General features: G+C 45.1%; 2 protein-coding genes across 6 annotated transcripts in view; one reads left to right on the top strand and one right to left on the bottom strand.

The window, feature by feature from the left end:
- TMEM120B (transmembrane protein 120B) overlaps positions 1-23,773 on the top strand; it is a 31,531-nt gene extending 7,758 nt beyond the window's left edge. Inside the window, exons 2-12 of one of the 2 annotated variants that reach the window (XM_084820140.1) lie at positions 7,311-7,429; positions 8,331-8,447; positions 10,670-10,729; positions 12,231-12,326; positions 14,073-14,162; positions 15,987-16,052; positions 16,710-16,771; positions 17,402-17,494; positions 18,578-18,642; positions 19,346-19,414; positions 20,661-23,773. In XM_084820140.1, the coding sequence (XP_084676266.1) occupies positions 7,311-7,429; positions 8,331-8,447; positions 10,670-10,729; positions 12,231-12,326; positions 14,073-14,162; positions 15,987-16,052; positions 16,710-16,771; positions 17,402-17,494; positions 18,578-18,642; positions 19,346-19,414; positions 20,661-20,768 (945 nt within the window). In that variant the 3' untranslated portion in view covers positions 20,769-23,773. Of the gene's footprint in view, positions 1-7,310; positions 7,430-8,330; positions 8,448-10,669; positions 10,730-12,230; positions 12,327-14,072; positions 14,163-15,986; positions 16,053-16,709; positions 16,772-17,401; positions 17,495-18,577; positions 18,852-19,345; positions 19,415-20,660 lie in introns of those variants that run through there. The other variant, XM_084820141.1, reaches the window with a different exon arrangement.
- RHOF (ras homolog family member F, filopodia associated) overlaps positions 7,290-26,332 on the bottom strand; it is a 30,100-nt gene continuing 11,057 nt past the window's right edge. The window contains exons 5-7 of one of the 4 annotated variants that reach the window (XR_014785776.1): positions 25,642-25,863; positions 20,681-20,717; positions 7,290-7,822 (exon numbers count right to left, since the gene is read on the bottom strand). Coding sequence is in view for 1 of the 4 variants with exons in the window: in XM_084820144.1 (XP_084676270.1) it covers positions 25,699-25,863 (165 nt within the window). In the remaining 3 variants the exon portion in view is untranslated. Of the gene's footprint in view, positions 7,823-19,662; positions 20,718-25,604; positions 25,864-26,332 lie in introns of those variants that run through there. The other 3 variants (XR_014785777.1, XR_014785775.1, XM_084820144.1) reach the window with 3 other exon arrangements.

Below are 26,332 nucleotides of genomic sequence, written 5' to 3'. Positions count from 1 at the left end.
AGTATAAGGGGGCGGGGAGGAGCTTGGAAGAACCGTAGTGGGTTATACAATTCGTGCTGCTGTGACATCTCTCTTTAGATTCTGAATATTTGAGCTTGGTGTAAATGTACAAATCCTAAATGGGCTTTCCATTTCTGTCTTTTCCCTTTTCAAGTTTTTTTTTTTAATCTGAAAATCCGTGATTGAAATGGCATACATCCCTAAATTAAATTGGGAGGGGGAAGAAAAGAAAATTTGAAAAATTTTCAAATGTGCAAGTAATGCAGATTGGCCAAGTGCTGTGTGAACCTTTCTGGATTCCTGCCATTTTTACTGTGCTCTGTTATTTATTTATTTATTTATTTTTCACTGTGCTCTGTTATTTATTTATCCTCCACAACCCTTCGACCAGAAAGGCTCCCAAGTGTCTTCCGTAAGACCATTGACGGACAGGAAGGACCCTTCCCGCAGATTTACAAACTAAAAGAGCAGATTTACAATCTAAAAGACAAAACACAAAAGGCAAAGGGGGTGACGAGGGAAGAGGAAACAACCAAACTCAGGCATTTGTTTTTAAAGATGCATCCTGCTTGTCAGAGGGGAGAAGCAAGGAGGTATACTGCATGTTGAAGATCTTCTTACTATCCTACCACTATAACAATCTTATTCAGCAACTCCTTTGGTTTCTAAAATCTCAGTAGACGTTTTGCCCATATGCTTTCAAGCATATCTTCATGATCATAAGGGCTAGGAACTCGATGAGTTCTGCCACTTTCCTATGCTTCTACAGAATCATGGCCCTGGGTGCCTTACCTGTAACTATTCTGATCAGGGTGCGCAGTGCACCAGCCAGTGATGCCTCGCTGCATTGAAGCTGTTCAGCCATATCTGTGGAGCCATACTTGTTTTTCTAAAACCAAGTTCAAATACAGAGAGGACAAAACAACGTAGTGAGACCTTTCAAATATTTGGCTCTTTTCTTTGCCAGATATTTCTAGCAGACAGCCATGGCCTGACCTTCTACTGCGCACCCTTCATCTGGAAGGGAACCTTCCCCAAGGTCATTGCTCATGTTCCTTTGGTCTCGGCCTTCTCTGCCAAGGTTTTGTGCTTGTAAAGCAAGCTCGACTCGGACAATTTTGTGCGGCTCACGGGATGTCTTCATTGCAGGTGGTCAGGGGGCGTTGCCTAGATCTGTGCACGCACACACACCGCAATTAGCAGAAGCATCGTACATCACGGAAGAATCCATGGAAAACCACGTTGGCATGTTTTGTGCAAGTTTTAGACTTCAACCTCCTTGTGATGCGGGCTTTGAGTTGCACTGTTGGAGATTTTTTATTTATCGAGTGGTTTTTTTTTTTAGTATTTATCCCCTGCCCAGAACTTTACCAGGATGGGTTATGAAACGGACAAAACAATAAAAACCCAACAATATAATCGAATAAAAATCTAAAAACAGCAGACAGAAATAGCAGCATGAAACTAGTCATCAGGGGATAGAAATTCACATTGAAAAGGCTTGGGAAAAGAAGTCCTTTGCCCGGGGCCCATTTGACATCAAGACAAGCCTCCCTGAAGAGATGGTTCCATAAATGGGGTGCTACCACCGAGAAGGTGCTGTCCCCAGTTGTCACCTGCCACACCTCTGATGGCAGGGGTACCTGGAGAAGGCCCTCTAAAGATGACCTTAATGCAGCCTTCCGCATCCTGGAGGATCACAAGCCGAGGCTCAGATGAGACAGAATTCTGGACAGTGGGTCATGTCCAATGCTAGTCTAGCTTGTGCCCTATTCATTTCAGTGGGTCTACTCTAAGTAGGACTAACATTGAATACAACCCCATGGAAGTTGGCCTCTTCATATGTTTGCAGCAAGTTAGTTTGGGGAAGCGGAATTTGATGATGGGACATCAAAATCTGGCATCTTTAGACGGCTGTTGAGGCACACAGCTGACTTGGGGTCTGGATCTGTAAGCTACCCTCCTTTTAAATTTTTCCCACAATGCCCCAGTGTGGTTGATGTAGCATTGCTGGAGATTTAAAATGGTGGCTGGGGGCCCATCTTGCTGAGAGCCCCTTAAAACCTGGAGCTGGCTCTGCTTGGGGGGTTGATCTATCCCTGCAAATATTTCTTGTATCCTGTAAGCGAGTACTTTAGTCTTCGACACATAAAGCAGTTTCTACAGAAATTCTAGGTTGCCTTACTGCAAAAGCCCTGGAATATGCTTGTCCTTTGGATGATGACACCATGTTGAGTGGAGTCCCAAGTCATGTATATCCACCAGACTGAGAACAGTTCCTTTTGAATGCTTAACCTTTCAGTAGCACGTAGCTATAACGTTGCAATCGAACATTTCCTTTTTCTTAATGGAATGCTGATGTGGATTTGAACAATTACCCAATCTGTCTCAAGTAGTGAAGAAATTCAGCCTTGGTATGTAAAATGTTAAGGGCGCAATCCTATGCATGTTTAGACAGAAAAAAGTCCTGCTGGCTGGGGCATGCTGGGAGTTGCAGGACTTTTTTCTGTCTAAACATGCATAGGATTGTGCCCTTAACCTTGTGTCAGATTAAAGGGTCATCTGTGAAGGTGATTGGTGGGAGATTCAGGACAGATAAAAGGAAGGACTTCTTCACACAGTGCATATTTAAACTATGGAATTCGCTACCACAGGATGTAGTGATGGCCACCAGTTTGGATGGCTTTAAAAGGGGGTTGGACAAACTGATGGAGGAAAAGGCTATCAATGGCTACTAGTCCTGATGGCTATGTGCTCCCTCTAGTACCAGGGGCAGTGAGCCTATGTACACCAGTTGCTGGGGAACATGGGTGGGAGGGTGCTGTTGCGCTCCTGCCCTGCTTATGGGTTCCTGGTCGACAGCTGGTTGGCCACTGTGTGAACAGAATGCTGGACTAGATGGACCCTTGCTCTGATCCAGCATGGCTTTTCTTACGTTCAGAGTGAGGGACAAGAACTGATCTGTGTGCAACATAACTTGAGAACATTTGTCTGTGTGTGTGTGTGTGTGTCTCTCTCTCTCTCTCTCTCTCTCTCTCACACACACACACACACACACACACACACAGAAACACACACACACACTCTATCTGCAAGTTGCTTTTCTTTCCTGTTGAAAGTGCTGATTGCAAAATTGTAAGAGGAAAGGATTTAGTTAATGTTTAATTGGCTTTTTATTAAGTAACTGACTCTTAAGCTTTTTAATATGCCATCCTGCTCCATTGAAATGAAGAGATATTGGACAAGGGGATGGACTGACATTTGGGACAAGCCATAGCTCAGTGGTAGAGCCCCTACTTTGCATGTAAGACATCTCAAGTTCATTCTCTGTCATCTCCAGGTAGGGCTGGAAAAACTCCTGCATGAAACCGTGGAGAGCCATTGCTGCTAGTCAGCATCAACAATACTGGGCTAGATGGACTAAGGGTCTGACTAAGTCTAAGCCAGCTTCCTCTGTTCTTCTGGGGTGCTCCAGTTTAGCCCATTTGAGAATATGGGGTCTGGTAGATTTGGATGGACGACATCTCAGACTCTCAACTTGGGCTTGGACCAACTTTCAGCTTTGTATCTGTTCTGGAAGTAACTTAACCGTTTTGATAGCCTTGGGAGGGAGTCATGACACCCAAGCACATCTGTGCTTGAGGGATACTTGCACAGAGTTTTTGCTGGGTCTTGTGTGCAGCCAGCCATGTGGCTCAACCGATTCTTGCCAACCATAGCCTATTCTTGTGTTGTGTGTTCTTATCTGCTGTCTGTTTCTTGCAACAAATGCAGTAGGATTGCTGATGTAACTGGATGCCATCAATGTTGTTGTTTGCTCACACACCTGAAGCTGGAGATTGCTGTTCTCTTCCCTAGGGTTCGGAGACTTTCCAGATGATGACTGCGTTTGGACAGTACTATCAGCTGTGGCTTCTGGTGACATGAACAACCCGTGGCCTCTTCTCCCCTCTCCTCCTCTGGCATGGGCCGTGATTAAAATTGGAAGCGTTAGCTTGCATTTCTCATCATCTACAGTACACAGTTATGGCCAAACCCTAAACTGTGGTTCAGTCTTAACTGTGGTTTGTTCAAATAAGCCTGTTCATAACCCGTGGTTTGAAGCTGGCTTGTTATTCAAACAAACCACAGTTAAGATAGGCCACAGTTTTTCAGGATTGGACGCAGCAACAAGCTGTGGTTAATCAACAACAGAAGGAAAAGCTTCTGGACTCCTTCTCCACAGCTGTGCAGGAGCAGAGGGGGAGAGTGCATGAGCCCTAGGTTCATTTCCACCAAGATAAACCATGGTTTATTGTGACGTCCAAAACACAGCTGATATGAGAGCAGCCTGTGGAGAACTGGTTACTACGTTCAACAAGCATTGAATAGAAATTTATTAAAAACCTTACCTCCTAAAGGTATGGAAGATTCTTTCCTTCTTATTTATTCTCTTGAGCACAGTGTAACCCTGGAACAAACTGTACCGGTGCTGCAGTTTAACCAGCTGTTTTGAAGAAACAGATGGTGAATGAAATGCAGGATAAGGTTCTTTGGAATGGGGTTAAAGGTGCTGGCTGGATGAATGGAAAAGCTGCTTAACTATAGAAATTATAGCTTTCCCTTTTTTTGGTGGGGAGGGAACAACACGTGTCCTATTGGCCGGTCTTTCAAAAAGCCACGCGGACATCATGTGTATTCTTTTCCAGTAACTGTTCCAAATCCACTTGCATGGAAGAACAGGTCTAGCTTGGAACTGACCTTGGTCTGTCTGTCCATCTTTCTGAAACGACAGCTGTAGTTTACAAACTGTTACTAAGGGCAGAGTCTGGGGGGTTTTTCACACATGCACGTAACTGATTTACTTGAGGGCTGTCTGTTTGGTGACTCCAGCTAATTGCCCTGTTGAAAAGCGTGGTATTTTGGGTGATCTTCAAGTGCAGCTGGTGATGTTTGAAACTGCGAGGGCTCGTTCGGACATCAGCTCTGTCATTGGGTTGATTCATGCACATTCCTGTCTGCCACTTGATGACTGACAGATGTGAGTCATTGCCTGATGTTGCAATGAGCCAACACAGTTCTAACACTAAAGTTGGGGGAATTCTTTCTCCTCGCTTGAGCTGCAATACACTGCTATCCATTTGCTAGAAATCAAGGGACCTTTTGATGGTGGTGCCCCATCTGCAGCATACTTCCTCAGGTTGGCTTGCCCAGTACCCACCTGAATGTTATTTTGACCCCTGGGAAGACTTATTTCTTTTTTCAGGGATTTCAATCTTTCACTGTTTTTTATGTTGCTATTTTTTTTATCTGCTGCGTTTTGATTTAATGGTAATGCTGTGTTCTTATTCTACCTGATTGTAAGCTCCCCTACAAAAGGTTTTTGGGGAGGTGCAGTGTGAATATTTCCAGTGGACCCTAAAATCTGTTTTTTCCCCCATTTTATTTATTTATTTATTATTATTAAATTTATTAATCACCCATCTGGCTGGTCACCCAGCCACTCTGGGCGATGTACAACATACAATAAAAACAGTTTAAAACAATAAAATTCTACAATAAAAACATTTTCTAATGTACCCTAACCCACCCCAAATGCCTGCCTGAACAGCCACGTTTTTAATGCATGACGGAAGCTCATTAAAGAGGGGGCATGGCGGAGTTCCCTAGGGAGGGAGTTCCACAGAGTGGGGGCCACCACAGAAAAGGCCCTCTCCCTCGCCCCCACCAGTCTAGCTGTCCTGGCTGATGGGACAGAGAGAAGGCCATCCGAGGCTGATCTTGTTAAGCGGCCTGTCTGGTGTTGCTGGAGGCGCTCCTTAAGATAGGCTGGGCCGGAACCATATAGGGTTTTAAAGGTCAAAACCAACACCTTGAATTTGGCCCGGAAAACAACTGGTAACCAGTGCAACTCCTTCAGCACTGGAGTGATGTGATCTTGCCGGCGGCTGCCTTTAATCAGGCGAGCCACCGCGTTCTGTACCAGCTGCAGTTTCCGAACCGTCTTCAAGGGTAACCCCACGTAGAGCGCATTACAGTAGTCTAAACGAGAGGAGACCAGGGCATGTACTACCGATGGGAGCAGATGTCTTGTCTTTTCTTGAATTTTACTGCTGGTCTCTGTTTTTAATTTGATGCAGTGTTGCTTGTCGTATTGTATTCTTTCAATGCTTTTTAATTTGTAACCTGCCTTGTGATGGTTTGACCTTAAAAGTAGTGGCGGAGAGGAGGAATAAAATTAAATAAATATTTAAATAACTGGTGTGACCAGTAATCGAGTGATGCACCAGATGACCAGCCCTGTGTTCTGGGTCTTCTGCTTTTCCTCATTGATTTAATGTGGACATTCTGGATTTAATTTAATGGGATTCCTGATTGATTTAGGGCGCAATCCTGTGCATGTTTAGAGAGAAAAGAGTCCTACAACTCCCAGCATTCCCCAGCCAGCATTGCTGGCTGGGGAATGCTGGGAGTTGTAGGACTTGTTTCTCTCCAAACATTCATAGAATTGCACCCTTGATGTGGACTTTGGAAGAAATTGTCCAATGCCACCCCACCTCTGGATTAATGCAGTCTTCTCCAGATTGGCACCCTCTAGACACGTTGGACCGCAACATCCATTATCGCCATGCTGGCTGAGAATGTCAGGAGCGCCCTAGCTGCCTCTTACAGTCTACCCCAATAGCCAACTCAAGACACAGACAAAAGGATTATTTTCAAGGCTTTAATCCTTTTGCAACTTAATGACTCTCAGATGCTAATCACCAGCAACTAAGCAAGGAACAGCACTGGGGAAAGATAGCAGAGTAGCCTATGCTCCAGGTTAGGCAGTTGGTCCCCGTTTGAAGGAGAATCATGGGACGGCCCTGAACTTATGGTCTAGAGAGAGATCCTCTCTCTTTCCCGTGGGTCCTCGGGACGCGACCGTTGCTTGCGCGCCAAACGAGCACTATGCCTCCTTTCCGCGCCCTCCATCTGTCGTCACTCCCTGCGTCGGTGTCGAGCGTCCAGCAAGCCCCCCTCCAGCACTCTCTTGCTGCCAGGGTTACTATCTATCCCAGGAATGCTAGCAGGAGGAATCTCTGCCAGCTACTGTGCCTGTGAGAGATGAGCGAGCTCCTCTCCAATGGATTGCTGTTCCTCCTCAGAATCAGAACTGCTCTGGGGTTCTATCGGCTCAGTTTTCACCCTGACAGAGAATGATGGGAGTTGCGGTCAACGTATCCGGAGAGCACCAGGTTGGGGAAAGCTAAACTAGTTCCATATGTATGTTTGCCCCAGTGTAATTGTGAAACTTAACACATCCTTTTGTAAAAAACAAATTTTTGTAGGAAACTCACAAAATCTACAAACAAAAGCTAGAGGAACTGAACAGCTTTCAGACCGCCTGCAGCAGCTCTATACAGAAGCAAAAGCGGGGATTAAAAGACTTGCAGTACAGTTTTCGGAGGTAATTGCATCTAACAGCCCTTGGTTTCAGGGTGCCCACCCATAGAATTCTTCCTTTAAATTGGGGGGCGGCTGAGCGTGATGCTCTCTTTGTTCCGAAAGGAGGATGAAAGAGCCAGAAAGGAGCAAAAGCTTTCAATCCTCTGTCCTGCAAGGTGGGCTGTTCACAGAGCACCTGCTTTGCAAGCAGAAGGTCCCAGGTGGATTCTCGAACTCCACTTACGAAAGGGTCAGGTAGCAGGTGATGGGGAAAGAGTTTCTCTACTTGTGGCTCTGGACAGCCACTGCCAGTCAGAGCAGACAATATTGAGCTAGAGATGGACAATGCTCTGACTTGACGTAAGGCAGCTTCTTGTATTCCTTCAGTCTCTCAAAGCACCAGCTTGGCGTTCTTCTGGGAAGGAAAGATACAGAGATTTATTTGGGAAGGGGAAATGGTGCCCTCAAGGGGAGCCACCGGCTGCCTTTTTTTCGCCATTGTGTTACAGATGTAACTCTGAGATCATGAGGGCTAGAATCTTAACTTCTCTCTTCAAAATATAAAAACCTAGGGCTCGGGATTCTAAGAAGAATCTGTGGGCTGCATGAAGGGAAGCTTTATGTGGCACATTGGCTTGTTCTCTTCCACTGGTATAGAAGGAAAAAATAGAAGATGGCATTAATATTACTAATAATAGTAATTATTAGTAGTAAATGTTAATTATTAATGATAAATATTTGTTAACATTTAATATTTATTAATTAATATTTAGTGTGTAGTATGTATTACTATGTATTAGTATTTTTATTAGCATTATTATTTTATTAGTAGTATTTTCTGCTATAGTTTAACTTGGTGTTGGAATCTATTTTAAAATACATGCATTTGTGTTTCTCTTTTCCATCTGGTCCCATCATCACAGATGTCAACGTGACTGCAACTTGGAAGAATCGAAGCTCATACAGCAAATAAGCAGCCAGATCAAAGAGCGGCAAAATGTCTTCTTTGACATGGAAGCCTATTTGCCAAAGAAGAACGGGTAGGCGTTTCCTTAGAGCGAGCCGTGCTCTTGCATGCACCTGGTCTCACAAGTAATTGAAACCAGGGTGCATTTCTCAAAGGGATGCTGCTGGGGGAGATGCATGTGACTTTGTTATTAGCATCCACTCTCACACTCCCCTGGGCCTTGGTCTTTTAGCACAAAATGAAATGTTTGCATGGGGACGTGTGGCCCAAAAGCTGAACGCATGCTGGGGAATAGGTTCCAACTTTTAATCTTGGTGAGGTGATGCCTCCAGGGAACAATCTAGGAAATCTATTATTAGCAGAGGGCAAGTGCTTGTGGTGCTGGAAGTGTCCAAGGATGGAAGGGTGTTGGCTGCAGGTGCAAGAGCTTTCTTTTGCTCAAGCCAGTTACATAAGGACAGCCTGGCGCTGGATCGGAGCAAAAGCCTGTCTCTTCCAGCTGACTGTCCCCATGGGAAGCCCCCAAGCAGGGCAGGAGCATGAAAGTTCTCTCCCCATTCATTTTCTTCAACAACTGGCACTGAGAGGCATATGCCCTCTGATGCCGGAGATCATATATGGCCATAATGACTAGTAGTCATTGATAGCCTCATCCTCTGTGAATTCCATAGTTTGACAACGTGCGGTGTGAAGAAGTCCTTTTGTCTGTCCTGAGTCTCCCACCAACCAGCTTCGTGGGACAGATGGTTTTGGACAGCAACTCTCAGTAGTCCCAGCCAGCTTGGCCAATGGTCAGACATGATGGGAATTGTAGTCCAACACATTTGGAAAGTACCAGGTCTGGGAGAGTTGCTCTAGGAATTTTTGATGTACGTGCATTGCAGCAAAAGCCAGGGAAGCCTCTGTTTTAAATACATGCTTATCTACAAATGTATAATTTGTAGCGAATGCTCCTTCCTTGTTCTCCTCGACCTCTCAGCGGCTTTTGATACCATTGACCACGGGATCCTCCTGGACCGCCTGGAGTGGTTGGGCACTGGAGACACCATATTGCGGTGGTTCCAGTCCTTCCTCTCCGGCAGGTACCAGAGGGTAGAACTGGGAGAGGAGGTTTCGGACCCACGGCCACTCACTTGTGGGGTGCCACAGGGTTCTATTCTCTCCCCGATGCTATTTAACATTTATGTGAAGCAGCAGGGGGCTATCATCAGGAGGTTTGGGGTGCGGTGTCATCAATATGCGGATGACACGCAGCTCTGCCTCTCGTTCAAATCTTCACCAAGGTGGGCCGTAGAATCACTGTCCAAATGTCTGGAGACGGTGAGTGGCTGGATGGGGAGGAATAGGCTGAAGCTGAACCCTGACAAGACCGAGGTACTTTTGGTGGGAGACAAGAGGAGGCTGGGGGATGTTGACCTGGTGTTGAATGGGGTACAGCTACCCTTGAAAGACCAGGTCTGCAGCCTGGGGGTCATTTTAGACTCCCAGCTGTCCATGGAGGCTGAGGTGTCAGTTATGAGCCGGACAGCGCTGTACCAACTCCATCTGATACAGCAGCTGCGCCCCTACCTTCCCGACCATCTTCTCCCATCGGTAGTACATGCCTGGTCTCCTCTCGCCTAGACTATTGTAATGTGCTGTACGTGGGGTTACCCTTGAAGACGGTTCAGAAAGTGCAGCTGGTACAGAACGTGGCGGCTCGCCTGATTAAAGGCAGCTGCCGGCAAGATCACATCACTCCAGTGCTGAAGGAGTTGCATTGGTTACCAGTTGTTTTCTGGGCCAAATTCAAGATGTTGGTTTTGACCTTTAAAACCCTATATGGTTCCAGCCCAGCCTATCTTAAGGAGCGCCTCCAGCAACACCAGACATGCCGCTTAACAAGATCAGCCTTGGATGGCCTTCTCTCTGTCCCATTAGCCAGGACAGCTAGACTGGGGAGGACGAGGGAGAGGGCCTTCTCTGTGGTGGCCCCCACTCTGTGGAACTCCCTCCCTAGGGAACTCCGCCATGCCCCCTCTTTAATGAGCTTCCGCCACGCATTAAAAATGTAGTTGTTCAGGCAGGCATTTGGGGTGGGTTAGGGTATTTTTAGAAATATGATGTTTTTAAAGTAGCATTTTATTGTTTTAAACTGTTTTATTGTTGTACATTGCCCAGAGTGGATGGGTGACTAGCCAGATGGGCGATTAATAAATAAATAAACAAACAATATTAAAGACACCCAGGGCAGCCCCCTCTGCCCAAAAAACAATCCATGTCCCTGTCTGATGTGTCTTGCTGTTTCCCTTTCAGTTTGTACCTGAATCTGGTTTTGGGAAATGTGAATGTAACCCTTCTAAGCAATCAGGCCAAGTAAGTTATTTCTCTTCTATTCCTCTACCGCAGGGGTGGGCAGATGTTAGGCCTGGAGGGTCTACTTCAGTTTTTTTTTTTTTACTAAAACCCTGAGACCCACCAGCTGGAGCCTGGGGCAAAAGACGGAATGCTTAGCATTAAAGAATCCTTAGCCCAGGAGTTGATTTTTTTTTTGTTACATTTTAAAAACTTATTTGTTATATTTATATCCTGTTTTTTCCTCCAAGGAGCCCAAGGTGGCATACATGATCCCCCCCCCTCTCCCTTTCATCCTCACAACAGCCCTGTGAGGTAGATTAGGCTGAGAATCAGTGACTGGCCCAAAGTCACCCAGTGAGCTTCATGGCCTAGTGGGGACTAGAACCCAGATCTGCTAAGTCCTAGTCTAACGTCCTAACCGCTACACCACACTGGCTGCAAACTCAAATGGAGCTCACAGTCCTTTCTTCATTTCCGTAATATAACTTCAGGCATGGGGGAATCATTGAATTGCTGCTGTTGCTAAATAATTCTGTGTCAGAAACCCGTGCCAATCTACAGGAAATAATCTAGAGATCCACATTGAATAATCTAGCGATCTACCAGTAGATCCAGATCTGCATTCTGTCCGCTCCAGTTCTACATGTTGATGGAAGAGGAGGAGGAGGAGGAGGAGGAGACTGGCAGGAGAGGGGTCTCAACCTAGCCTTATTTCCTGGGTCACAAAAGAGAAGGGCTCTCTTGGCAGCCTAAAGGCCCTCAGCCTGTTCAGAGACAACGTGTATTGCTTGCTTCCTTCCCTCTCAAACTCCAATTCTAGGGATGTGTGAATCAGCATAACTTGAGCTCCCCGAAGTTCTCCAAATCCATCCTGAAGCTTGTTTCGACTCAAGTCTGCATCGGATTGCAAGCATTTTTTTGTTTTCGCATGAAAATCCATGTGTATTTTCATGCATATTTTTCCAGATGTATGCGTCAATTGTATGCATCTTTGAAATGTACACATTCTTCTCCCATGGATTAAAGTGGATTTGTGCACATTTTTCAAAAGTATGCCTTTTTTCATGCATGTTTTCAAATGTAGGCATGCTGTTGGGGGAGGCGGGGGGGGTCCGTGGATCACATTGCAAGCTCAGAAATGTATGGACTTCAACCGCAGATTGCATCCGAGTCCATGTCCGGTCCAGAAGGTGCAAGTTGGGTAAATCTTGATCAGAAATGAACTGAAACATATTTGTCATAAATCCCTATCTGCTTCTGGGTTTATGATCCTTGTTCATGTCAACCATTGTTTGCTTGATTCTCTGGGCAAACTCTGGGTTGATTTTCCCTGCTAAAGCGGATCGTGGTTTGCCCATGTGGACAGACATGAAGATGATGACTTACTGCAAAGGAGGATCCGAAGTTGCACGGGCGGGCAGCAGTCAAGCCCAGAGCTGTTTCCCCAAGCCACGGTTTGACTTAGATGTTCGAGTGGCTCCTATGTAAGGCATTCCTTGACTTTGTGCTTCTGTTCCAGGTTTGCCTACAAAGATGAATATGAAAAATTCAAACTCTACTTGACGATAATCTTATTACTTGGAGCAGTGGCTTGCCGCTTTGTTCTCCATTACCGGTAAGGCTGCAGCTTTGTTTGCTGGGGGGATGTCTTTAAATTTGACAGTAACTGTGGATTTGAACCATCTCTTCTTGGCAAAACTGAGATTCTTCTTTCAGTGCGTGAAGGGACTGTGGACTTCGATGGTATGGTAAGAACTAAAAGCAGGATTCTTTAGGAGCTGCTGCTGCTGCAATCTTGATATGAATGTAGCTTTAAGCTAAACCATGCTGGATTTTTGGCCCTTTGGCTCCACTCCTTTTTGCCTTTGGCCTACCCACTGCTGGAATGCGGCCCATGAGAGCTTCTCAGAAATTGAATTCATCTCTCTGGATGAAAGAGGTGCAGCACCCCTGTTCTAGGACAAGGGTGGAAAGTGTTTTAGACTTGTTGGATCTATACTGTGTTTTGCTCAAACCCTCATATCCACCAACCAGAGCCAGGTGCAAAGGACATTCACCTAGAATTTTAAAAGAACAGGGTACCTGTGAGCATATTCTGAACCTAGGAATTTGTTTTGAGTGCCAGAACTTCAACGGAGCTTACAGTCCTTTCGCACAAAAGCCAACGCCTGGTTATCCCAAGCTTTCTTCCGCTCAGCAGCCTAATTTTAGTTGGGGGAAAAGTCATTTTGTCGTTGGCACTGTTAAAAAATTGGGAGCCAGAAATGCTTGCTGATCTACCACAGATCACCCAGAGATCTACCAGTAGATCCAGATCTACCTTGTGCCCATTCCTGGTCTAAAGTGGGGCTCTGGTTTGGCCTGTGAGATGTGGAACCCACCCAAAATTTTTAAGGGGAAGAGCTATAGCTCAGTGGTCAAGTAGAGAATTTGCAATTGGCAGATTAATCCCTGGCATTTCCGGTTAACAGGAACATGGGAAAACCTCTGCCTGAGAGTCACCGACAGTCAGAGTAGACAAGCCTGCCCCAGTCTGATGCCCTCCAGATGTGTTGAACTACAACTCCCAAAGTCCCCCAGCCAGACAGTACAAATTGTCTGACCCGGTATACAGCAGCTTCCAGTATTTCTCCCATGAGTTCAAGATTGATGATGACACAACACCTTCCCTGAAAGATTGCAGGCCCAACAGTGTTGATTTTCTCCTTGAGAAATCCTGATAAACTTGTGAGGGTCCCCTTGCTGTTCCCAGAAGGCAGCTTGGAAATGCCTGCTCAACAGTGCTGTTGCCCAAGTTTGCAGTTACCTGTCCCCCAGTATGCAGTTACCTGCCTTGTCGTGGTCGTAATGCTTTTCCGGGCTTTGAGTCATGCTGCAGTCAGCATGGCTTTTCCATTTGATTGGATTTGTCTTGATCTAATGGAATCCCTTCACTGAATTAGCTCCGAGCTGCCTCTGCAAATTGGATCATGTGCTTCTCCTCTGGCAGGCAGGCCTCCTCTTCTGAAGGAATTAATGCTATATTTGCAAATTTGCCCATCTTCATGGGGATGTTGCCTCTGTTGTAATAGGCCATGTCACAGTTCTATCTAGATAGTGTTCTATCTAGGTCATAAACAAGCGTTTTGTCACATGGCACAGAGGTCTGATGTTCAAGAGACACATCTGAAGAACCTCTTGGCCAAGCAGCACTAGTTGAGTGCTTCTTCAGATCAGCCTTCCCTGACCCTGGTGCCCTAGGTCCAAGAAATGGAAATAAAATGGGAGGGGAGGTAGGAAATGGGTTTTGAAATATATGAACTTTATTAAATATATAAAACCAAGTTGTTGGGGAAAAAATCTACCATGTTTCCTGCTGCAGGGTGACTGATGAAGTGTTCAACTTCCTCTTAGTGTGGTATTACTGCACGCTGACAATAAGAGAAAGCATCCTCATCAGCAATGGATCAAGGTACTATCCCTCAAGATATGCCCAGTGCTTAAGGGTCCTTTATGAGACAAATCTTCCAACTGCCATGAGAACTGTGTAATATGCTGCCATGTATGAAAATCTTTGTTCTCTTGTTAATGTGTTGGTGAACCCAACTTTCTGGGGTCAAAGGTCAAGGGGAGATTATACAGTGGGATTGGCGCAATGGTGCAGCCAGCTAATTTTGCACCCTGAACTCAATGGTCTTTCGGGGGGGGGGGGGGGGGCGGCGGCGGCTTTAGGCTGTCATGTGTATTCCTTTAGTTGTGAAGCACACACCTAACATTTCTCTTCTCCCCCCACCATTCCATGCTTTATTACTGCTTCTACATTCCTGATAGAGTGTGTGTGTGGGGGGCTGTTTGCCAACTCTTATTTAAAAAATAAATACTTTGAGCATGTGCAGTTTTGCATTTTAAACTCACTTAAATGATAGCACCGTCATGACTATCAAAATGGAGTTTGCTAAACACATCGGGACATTTATTTGGGAATAAGTACCGTTTTGTTGTAGAAAAGGATAATGTATTTTGAAAATAAAAATAATACAATGAGCACCTGTAGCCATGCATATACCCGGCCATACACTCCCTGACTATAAAATGTTTTTAAAACTAAGAAAGGATGCTACGGTGGGCAGTACTAGCCCGTGCCGGCCGAGGTGCTGACACCGGCTCTGTTTACAACTGACACCCCTGCACCTGCTGCTTTCTGGGTGGTAATTCACCCCCTTCCCCCTGCCGTGGGGCCCTGCAATTGCCCCCAGGGTCCAGCCCTAATGAACCCCATGTGAAGATGGACTTTTTGTCATCTTTCAGGTGCCCAAGTTTTACAGGTGAAATATTCTTTAAAAAATAAAATTGTCTTGTGGACTAGAGGAATGCTTCATGCACCTGACAAAGTGGGTTCTAGTCCATGAAAGTTTTTGTTAGCCTTTAAGACAGGGGTAGGGAACCTTTTTTCCCTTGAAGGCCACATTCCTTCAGGGGCAATATGTCGGGGGAGGGGGGAGGGGGGCCACATGCCATCAGTGGGTGGGGCCAGAGTATCTTCCTCCCTCTTTTCTCTCTTCATTCCCACCTAGTGAGCTTCCAGAGGATCATTCACGTGCCCCTTCTCTCTCTCTCTCTCTCTCTCTCTCCCTCTCTTCCACACACACGCCCCTTTTCTCTCTTCCACACACATGTCCCTTCTCTCTCTCTCTCCCCCTCCCTCCCTCCCCACCCACCCACCCACCCACCCACCCAGCAGGTAGCTGGAGGAAGGGCAAACTACTCTTCCCAGGGGTTTGAACTGATTGCTTGCAAAGGGCTTTTGAAATTAGACCCTAGGGCATTAGGCTGCCCACCTAATTTGTAAGTATTTGTAGGATTGCAGCCATAATCTGTTACAGGAACAAAAACAACCCCCCCACACAGCTACCCTTTGGAAATATTTGTTCTTGTAAGCACAGAAGATACTTTCCTTTCTCCAAACTGCAGAACTTCTGTCCCGTATTACTTGGGCAGGCTAGGGTGTGGGGACCCAAATTGGGGTGCGGTAGGGTGTTAATAATTTGTATACTTGCTTTAAAAAAAGACTTCAGCGAGCTTTTTATGCATTAGGTTAAAGTTTCTACAACATGTCTTAGGCTGCACCTAGCATAGAAACATGTGCATGCAACACATTTGTTTGCTAACGCAGGCATCATGCCATTATAATTGGTAAGGGGCTCAGACCTGGCTGCAGGTCCTTCCTGACTGTGCACTTGTGGGCTGATCCTTTTTGTCTCTGTGATGGCCCTGAACATGCCCTCTTTCTTCTCAGAATTAAGGGTTGGTGGGTGTCTCATCATTACGTCTCAACGTTCTTATCTGGTGTGATGTTAACGTGGTAAGTGCTTTCCTATTTTTAATAGCTTAAACATCTCACCGACATTAGAAATACTGGAACTCTAAGGCAGCCAAAATTGTGACTGTAGTTACCTATGTATTATATAATAGGGTGAAGAAAAACGTGTGAAGAAATAGCATGTAGTGCAGCTTTTCCTGGACCATTCCATTTCAGGAGGGGTGGGGGGAATCACTTTTGATTGCTCTTCCCATTTAAATTAATTGTTTGGATATGGAAATCCAATGTGCCAGGATAGAAGAGCAGGAGAGTCGCATTGCCTTCTGGTTGTACTGGATTCCCATGTAGTTTCCCTCTCTTGACGGAGCGCGTGCGCACAGGGGAGAGGAGGGGTGTCCAAAGGCAATTTCCCCCAGCTGCGGTTCGTAGTGGTACAGTCCAGAGTGGAGTGTGCTACAGACTACTTCTGCATATTTGAAAATGAATTTTAGAAATCTTATTGTATGTTAAGCTAAATGGATTTTAGAAACCTTATCGTACGTTAAGCTAAAAAGCTCTCTTAGGTTTCTGGGTTCTTTGTTTTTAAAATTCCCTAACAGCATCATATTGGACAGTGATGCAATAAAACACTATGTGGACATGTGTATTAAAGCATCACTACATTTTCTTTTGTCTCTTTTCCCCCCTCTACTCTCGCAGGCCAGATGGTCTCATTTACCAAATGTTCCGCAACCAGTTTTTAGCATTTTCCATTTTTCAGAGTAAGTCTATTTTCAAGTTGTATATTAACACATGGAAATTTCTGTCTGTGCCACAGGTGGAGAAACTGCACAGCAAATTTGTGTCCAAGGAAAATGTGCATTTTAATGTAATTAGGGAAGTCTCTGTTACATTAAAATGAAGATGCCTGCGATTAAACATTGCTGAATGTCTCGAGAAAGAGACATGACGCTTTAGGAATCTTACTGGTATAGTAAGCCAATGGAAGTTTTCAGGGCAAGTTCAAATTAAATGCAAATAAAAGAAGGTGACTTAACACAGAATAAATTGCTGATCAAAGGATGGCAGAGTAATATAGCTTTTGGGTGGTGGGCGTCTATAAACTATATAGAGCAAGGGTGGGCAGCCTTTTACACCCAAGGGTTGGATTCCACATGGCCATGGCTGAGGTCCTGTTCTCTGCCACCCCCCCCCCCGCAACGACTTCTGCTTAACTCTCCCTTTCCCCCATGATCCAGATGAAAATCCTCATCCTGAGCTGGCTGGGGAATGCTGGGAGTTGTAGGACTTTTTCTGTCTAAACATGCATAGGATTGCACCTTAAGAGCATGACTTACTTTATGGACGGCCACAGTACAGTTAAAATAGATTAACTCCTTTATTTCTTCTAGGTTGTGTTCAGTTTCTACAATATTACTATCAAAGTGGCTGCCTTTACAGACTTCGTGCATTAGGGGAGAGAAACCACTTAGATCTCACAGTGGGTGAGTCCTGTGTGTGTGGTCTTTTCAATTGTATTTATTCAAAACAGCAGTCTATTAACTGATTTCAGCCTATATTAGTCGGTCTTGCCAGCAACTGGAGAAATTAACTCCAATTATTGATGGAACAAAGATAGTACCTTTGAAATTGCTTGATTCAAGGATAGTCCCAATGCTACTTTATCTGTTTTGGTACTGATTTTCAAAGAGGAATGTGTGGAAAGTGTTTAAATTTGGAAATGAAAAAAAATTAAGTGGATTTCTCCTTCCCACCCTGGGAAAGGTAGGGTAGCAGTTTTTTGCTTAAATATCTTTCTTGAAAGTTCTGTATATTTTTTTCAGTTCCAGGAGAATGTTACCCTTAGGTGTTCCTTCATGGAAATCGGGCTAGTTGTTTTGTTTTGTTATTTAGGGTGCAATCCTATGGGGATAGGCGACCGCCTATCCAATGCAGGGCAGGAGAAGCACGGAGGGGATCGTCCCCTCCACACTTCAGCACCCTGCATTTGTGGCTAGACAGCCAATTTTGGCTGTATAGCCGCGGGAAGGCGGTGCGGAGGAAGCGGCTGTTGGACGACACATAGGATGTGCTGTACCAGCATTTCCTCCTTCCCCGCCCCGGAATGCCCCGTTTTCGCTGCTCCGCACTCCTCTTCTGAGCGTGGCATTTGGGGCCATTCTGAGCTGCCTGCAAGGCAGTGCGGGAGCGGGGGAAGGTTGGTTCTCTGGGAACCGACCTCGGAGCGCGGTCTAGCCACTGCCTAGTGGCCATAGGATTGCTCCCTTAATTTATTTATTATTACATTTATATCCTACCTTTTTCCTCTTGCAAAGAACTGAAGGCAATGCAAATGATTTTATTCTCCATTTTACCCTCACAACAACCATGTGAGGTAGGCTGGGCTAAGAATCACTGACTGGCTGAAAGTCACCCATTGAACTTCATGGCTAAGTGGGGACTAGAACCTGGATCTCTCCAAAGCACATGAGATTTTGTATTTAAGTGGATAAATTGGTAGATACTTGGTGCAAGATACTTTTGTGTGTGCTGCATAACTTGGCTGAGGCATTTTGATCTCTTTGTAGAGGGATTTCAGTCTTGGATGTGGCGAGGGCTGACCTTCCTGCTTCCCTTCTTGTTCTTTGGGCATGTAAGTTGGATTCCACCTCTTTTGTTCACAAATGCTCTGTCAGAAGGTGTGGAAAAGCCACAGAGACATTGATAGGGCTGCTGTTTGCTGTGACAAATATAGGCAAGGTTGTTGGGATAGCTTCTTGGCCCAGTATTTTAGCATAAAACAGAAGCACTTTGTTGCAAGTGTGCTAAAATCCTCTTGTTCTGGATTGTTCTAAAATCCATCTAGCCCAGTATTGTCTACCCTAGGAGTGTTGAACCTCTGTCAGCCCGAATTCCTCTCGGGGGCTGCAGTCCTGTGGTGGATGGAGCCAAAGGCAAAAGGAGCAGGACCACAAATCCCAGCATATTTTAGCTTCAAGCTCTTATTGACAGCAATTAAGCCTTAGGGGAGACATTTCAACCTTTAGCATGGGGGAAAAACTGCACAAGGAAACTACCAAATGGTCAGGGGAAAGGGTCATGGGCATTAGAGGAATTCTGGAGGATGGATTTGGATTTGTCCCCTGAGCCTGAGTTCTGCCCCCTGGTCTACCCTTCTGGTCCTTAGCCCCTTATTATTGTATGGCTTCCATTTAAGTAGATGTTGTCTTGGGATGAGCTTATATCTGGTGTGTAAAGCAATGCTTCTAGTTCTTTATTAGGATTACTACTTAGTTCTTTGCAAATCAAGAGCCGTTTCTCAGTTCTTCCTTTCTCCTCTCCACCTTCCCCTTAAGTTTTGGCAGCTCTACAACGCGATCACGCTTTTTGAACTGTCGAGACATAAAAACTGTAAAGAATGGCAAGTAAGTGTTTTGTTCTAAAATGTCCATCTTTATCCCAATCAGTGGGGGAGGTTTGATCTGTATAGGAGATCGCACTTGCCTAATGTCATGAGAACATCAGAAGAGCCCTCCCGGATTGGACCAAAGGCCTCTCTAGTCCCAAATTCTGTTTACACAGTGGCCAACCAGCTGCCCATGGGAAGCCCAGAAGTAGGATATGACTGCAACAGTGCCCTTCTCTTCGTGTTCCCCAGAGACATGCTGCCTCTGATCCCAAAGATAATATTTTATTTCATTTTTATACCACCTGATAGCTGACGCTTTCTGGGCAGTTCACAAAATTAAAACCACGAAAATACAACAGAAAATACAATATGAAAACAACAGAATAAAAATACAACTAGATTACATATATTATTGCTGTCATGATTAGTAGTCATTGAGAGCCTTATCCTCCATGAATTTCTTTAATCCCCTTATGTCAGTGGGATATGGTAACATAAGGAGAATATGAGGAAATTGTTGTCCACATTTTAATACTGGTGAATACCTTGTTCTATTAACAGTTTTTTTAAAAAGCATAATAAACAATGGTTTTGTCCATGTGAGACATCTAATGGGTTGCTGAATACAGTAGCCTTCCCCAACCTGGTGCCCTCCAGATGTTTTGGACTACAGCTCCCAGCATTCTTGACCATTGGCACTTCTGGCTGGGGCTGATCAGAGCTGAAGTCAAAACATCCGAAGGCACCAGGTTGGGGAAGACTGCAGTAGCCTAAGTCTGGTCAGGCATTCATCCTGGGACAAGTCCGCCTGCAATACCATACTGTTTGCACTAACCTGCTGCTTGGACAGGTGAGGCAGAGGCCAAACCCTGTGGACTGAGGAGAGATTGGATCTCTTTTTACAAGTTCTTTGTGTGTCTTTAAAAATACCCAATACATTAAGCACTAATGCCCTTTTTAATTTTAAAATTAACGACATACCAGAAAACTTACAATAGAGAAAACAAAACACAGAGATAAATGCAACTAACATTCCAGTAATGCACAACAAGTGGTTTAACTGGCAGCTGGCCTAACTGGCAACCAAGTATGGTTAGCCAACTTCAGCATTTTTGCCTCTGGCCATATCCTTGTCAAAACAGCCCTAAATAATTCCTCAGTGTAGTCCCCCCCCCCCACACACACACACTCGCTTAGTTGAAAGATAGGCGCATCTAAACTGTGTCTAGTAAACTGTTGTTTTTTCTCCCCCCCCCCCCCAGGTGTTTGTGCTTGCACTCACATTTCTGCTGCTCTTCCTTGGGAACTTCCTCACGACTCTGAAAGTTGTGCATACGAAATTTCAGAAGAATAAAATGAAGAAGCTGTGAGAAAGGAGGCTTACAGACGCTAGAACCAGGGGGTCTGGTTTCTTTCTTTCCCCCCTCCGCCACGATTAGACTCATGTTCTGGACAATCCTCCTGTGTCACCACTGGCCCTGCAGTAAGCAACCGTAGAGGAAATTCCATCCACGTCACGCTATAAGTCTTCCTCAACTGACTTATTCTGCAAGTGCTCCTCTCTCCCACCTGATAGCCCGGCTGTTTATATTTAATTTAATCCAAAATCCCTCTGGCTCTTTCCGGGATGCAGCCACGAGGCTGGCCCCTTCTGCAAAGAAGACGGATTCTCAGGAGAACAAGGACATTTCATTATTCTGGAATAAAGCAGGCTTTGATTTAAGTGGTGTTTCCAGAAGTTCCACATATTGGAACCTCGGTGGCTGCTCCCAGCTGTCTCGTGTGCCGCTGTTTGCTGAGCACTGCTCCTCTTCAGACCTCTTCTTGGAAACTAATAGGGGCTGTTTGGGAACAGTGCTTGGAGTTGGAGCCCCAGTGACTGTTCTGCACTTGCAGTCAACTGAAAACATTTTCAGTGGGGCATATACAGAGCCTGTTATATGAGGGGAAGGAAATGGGGGCACACTGCCTCTTCATTGCAACCTGTTCTATCTAGACTAGCTTGCAGGGGGCGGGAAGCCAATTAGAACCCTCTTCAGATCCAGTGGATATCACCATTTGTCATTAGCTTTGTTGGTGCCAAGACTGAGTGAATGTTTCACTGATTTTCAGTGTTTGAATCTGTTGAGCCGTGGGAGGGAGAAGAAAAGATAGCCAATAAAAACTGCCTCAGCTGAAGAGGAGTGAACAGATTTCCCCCCACCCCCCAAGATTATATGACACATCGTCAAACTATATACATCCCTTTTTAAAATGCATCTTCAAGGAGGATGAAGGTAGCGTAAAGGTTGGGTGGCGAGCACTGGCAGCCCGGTATTTCCCTGCCCCTGGCTCATTACGCAAAGTGCATGGCACAGCCCTAAGAACAGGCAAAATGGGAGATCCTAAGATTAAAACTGCAGCTGGAAGTGAAAATACTGTTGCCTGGCTTTTGCTCTCTTATTGGAGTACTGTGTCTTACTTTGTTTCTTCTCCGAAATCAAGTTTTACAGACATTAAAAACAAGATTTTAAGACAAAAATGCAATAAAAGCAGCATGAAAACATTTAAGGGTGCAACCCTATATACCAGTCCTACAACTCCCAACATCCCCCAGCCAGCAGTGCTGGCTGGGGAATGCTGGGAGTTTTTCTGTCTAAACAGGCATACGGGTGCACCTTTAAAAAAATCAGGAGTCTTCAGCTCAAGTCGGTTGTCAACAAATTAGAAAGGATTCTCTGTGGTTGATAAAGGGACCAGAAGGCAAGCTGTACGGGGAAAGTCTAAAGGAGTTTGGCCGAGAAAAAAGAAGTATGTGTTTCACTGAGAAAAAATGATGTAATGATGTAATGGCTAGGTTAAAGATGTGAAAGCTTGGGGGAACCCCCCCCCCCCGAGAAATGTGGGAGGCGGGGGTTGGGGGACGCACCACATTTTTTCCAAATTTTCCAAAAATTGCAAGGCTGGGGGGAATGGGTTGGACTTTTTCTGGTGGTCCCCCCCCCCATTTTTCTGTTATTTTTCCATGCCTTCACATCTCTAGGCTTGGTTGACAGGATTAATAACCCTATCCTCATCCTGTTCATTGAGAAACAATATGTTAAAATACAAGGAGGTAGATATGGAGGTGGGGGAGAGCAGATCAGCAATGGGAGCATAGCTGTGGTAGGCAACTGATTCTGTTAATGGGGGGGTTCATCTTTTGAAAAGAGCAAGGGGGTAGGGCCAGCAACACTAGTTTTGCCTGTTTGTAAGCTAAGACACAGGTCTTTAACCTTTTCCTCCCCTGTGTGAACAGCAACAGAGCCCTTTTAGGCACCCATATGCCTGTTTTTTCACTTGCATATGAGAGTGAGCTGCTGGGGTTCAAAAGAGAACTCTACCAAAGACTCTGACTCTCTCTCTCTCTCTCCCTCTCTCCCTGCACGCACACACCAAGAAAGAGCCCTCTGCCTGTGTCCTGGTTTGATCCCACCCATCTTACAGTACTATATACCCAAAGCTATGCTGTGATGGGAGGGTGGTCGTCAGATAGGAGCCTTTTAGTGGCTGGATTTAGCTTTGAATTGCCTATCCTCTTAGGGAGCCTTGCTTTAGAGCCAGATGTGGGATTAAGTCTCTCGCTTAGGAAAGGGCTGTGTAAAAGGTCCCAGGTTGAACCCCTGGTATCTCCAGGCAGGTCTGGGGAAAAGTCTTGTGTCTGAAGCCGTGGAGAGATGCTGCTAGTCAGTGCAGGGCTAGATGGAGCCCTGGTCTGGCTCACTAGAAGGCAGCTTCCTATCTTTTCCAGTTCTTTTGGTCTCTTAACAGGTACTGAACTGGTAATTTGCAGGGGGCACAGGGGCCTCTGGCGGTCATAGTGCTGCAGTGATAAATGAATAGGACAGTCTGACAAAATGGGTTTCCCTTTGGGGTCAGTGTTCTGGAAATGGCAGATGGAACCAGAATCAAAGATAAAACTCCCTTAATGGAAAGATGTCGGAGCTCCTTCACTAACAGAAGCTGGTTCAGGAAAAGATACTGCTGTGGCTTGTGCCGAGAGGCTTCTCTTCTCTGCCCGAGAAGCAACCTTCTGTTTGCTTATTGTTCCCATGTAGCAAGCCTAAATATTCCCCATGCTACATCTAACTGGCTAAATTCTGCTGACAGAGATCTTTTAATGAGCTCTTTCATGTACATGGTATAACCTGAGGGTGACTTTTGCCCCATGTAATCGGTTGGCACAATAATCTTATCCAGGGTTCCAAGTGATACACCCATTACAGCTTTATTCTTTTGATTTCCATGACAATATTTTTAAATGCGAGAGATTTATCATCCCCCCCACAATTAATACAGTTATTTGGTACCCCTTGTCTATTGTGGTGCTTTGCATAAAAGTTCTATTTTAAAATCCAATTTAGTCCAGTTTTTTAAAAGATGAAAATAAGGAGGACGTCGACTAAAGAATCCAGCTTTCAAACATAATTTGCTTTCTCATTAAGACAGGGCTGTATTTATAAGGGCATCATTTGAGGTAGTTATTGAGGATGAAGTAGAATAAACAACTACATTTATGGCTGACGTAGGGCGGATTACGAGGGGCTCCCAAGAGATCTCCTGTCCACAGCTTTTATTTATTTATTTATTTATTTCTATACCGCCCAATAGCCGAAGCTCTCTGGGCGGTTCACAAAAACTAAAACCAAACAACACATAATAAAACAATTTAAAATATATAGAACATTAAAACCACAATATAACAATACAACCACAATAAAACCTAGCAGCAGTACAGGAGTTTAAAATACAGATTTAAAACAGCAAAGATAAAAATTTAGAAAGCTAAAATGCCTGGGAAAATAAAAAGGTCTTCACCTGGCGCCGAAAGGAGTACAATGTAGGCGCCAGGCGAACTTCACTAGGGAGCTCATTCCAGAGCCGGGGTGCCACAACAGAAAAAGCCCTCCTCCTAGTAGCCACCCGCCTCACTTCCTTTGGCAGGGGCTCACGGAGAAGGGCTGCTGCTGATGATCTTAAGGTCCGGGCAGGCACGTATGGGAGGAGGCGATCCTTCAGGTAACCTGGCCCCAAGCCGTTAAGGGCTTTGAATGTTAACACCAGCACTTTGAATCGGGCCCGGAAATGGACCGGCAGCCAGTGCAGCTGGAAAAGTACTGGCGTAATATGAGCTCGCAGGCCAGTCCCTGTTAACAATCTTGCTGCCCTATTTTGGACCAGCTGAAGTTTCCGGACCGTTTTCAAAGGCAGCCCCACGTATAACGCATTGCAGTAATCCAGACGAGAAGTTATCAGAGCATGGATAACTGTAGCTAGGCTATCTCTGTCCAGATAAGGGCGTAGTTGGTATACCAGCCTAAGCTGATAAAAAGTGCTCCGTGCCACTGAGTTCACCTGTGCCTCAAGTGACAGTTCTGGATCCAAGAGCACCCCCAAACTACGAACCTGATCCTTTAGGGGGAGTGCAACCCCCTCCAGAACAGGTTGATTATCACCTAGCCGGGCAGATGAACCACCCACTAACAGTACCTCCGTCTTGTCTGGATTGAGTTTCAGTTTATTGGCCCTCATCCAGTCCATTACCGTGCCCAGGCACTGGTTCAGAACAGCCACTGCCTCACCTGGTTTTGATGAGAAAGAGAGGTAGAGCTGGGTGTCATGTTACAGCTGTGTAACATTAAGAAGCTACAGAATCAGGTGCACTTAGACCTTTCACTGGAATTGAGAGTCGTACATCACTCAACCATATAGGTACTTTGATTCTTGGAGTCTTGTTACGACTTCTTTCCCTTGAAGGGTTTCCAGTATGTCCCAGGGTGGTTATGGAAGGGCTGTGGCACTTTTAAGTAACACTGTGCCTTTAACATTGCCACAAAAAGCGGTGGGGAATGAGCTATTTTTAATGTGCAAATACTGTGATCGCTTAAAGGACCACAGATGATTTCAAGTTTTAAAGGGGAAAAAGCAAGCAAAGCAAGAATATGAGTATTTTAAAATGGCAAAGCTCTGGTCCTGCAGACCTTACCTTATTTGCAGCAGTAAAATTCCACCCCTTCCCACATGTGCAAGTAAAAGACCCTGACCATTTCTGCTGACAGTTGGAAACAGAAAGGCTCATTCCACAGCTAGGTAAACACATAACCTTCAGATAAGAAGGTTAACAAAAGCAGAAATTACTGTACAAAAAACAAGTTAGTTGTCTGTTAAAATCCAAGTAAAGAAAAACAGTCTTTTTTTTAAAATGCTTGAAATAAAAAAAACCACCTTGCTTATCACTGAATGAAGATGGGGGACACCGTAGTCTGTATAATGTTCAGATCATCATAATATGGCACATGGCCTCGATTTCATCTGACGTTTGGCCTTTTTCATAGCACTCAGAGCAATGCTGGCTGTTTCTCTAAAAACTGCCTCAATGTTTTCTCGAAACTTGGCAGAACACTCCAGGTAAACGTCTGCATTCATCTGGCGACAAGCTTCTTCACCCTGGAAGAGAACACCAAGATACAGTTTACAGGATAGAGTCATGCCAAAAGCAAGCAGCAAGGTAAAACTAAGAGATTCATGGTTTAACTGTGAGTTTTATGTATGTGTGCGTGCGCGCAGACACACACACACACACGGCCTTAATGTATCTGTTTCTGTTTAAAGCATCTTTGTCTATTGATAGAGCTTAATGCCATTTATTTGTTTTATTTTATTTTATTTAAAGCACTTTTACCCTGATCTTTGGGTGAAAGGGCTCACAGAGGAACCTGCAAAGCTCAGTAGTAAGACAGTCCCTCTTTTAGGTTTACAATCTAAAAGACATTACACACAAGGAAAAGCGGGGAGGAGGAAAAAGCAAGGCACCAGTTAATATATAGGTTGGAGGCTGCCATCTTAAACACACTAAATTCAACTGTGCTAAGTGAAATTTGCTTCTGAGTAATCATACAGATGGGTTGTGCTGTGA

Source organism: Heloderma suspectum, chromosome 13, assembly GCF_057233095.1.
Source record: "Heloderma suspectum isolate Gila_16-S chromosome 13, 16-S_ref, whole genome shotgun sequence".
Taxonomy (NCBI): domain Eukaryota; kingdom Metazoa; phylum Chordata; class Lepidosauria; order Squamata; family Helodermatidae; genus Heloderma; species Heloderma suspectum.
Note: the sequence above shows the minus strand (reverse complement) of the source record. Positions and strands in the feature narration are given on the sequence as shown.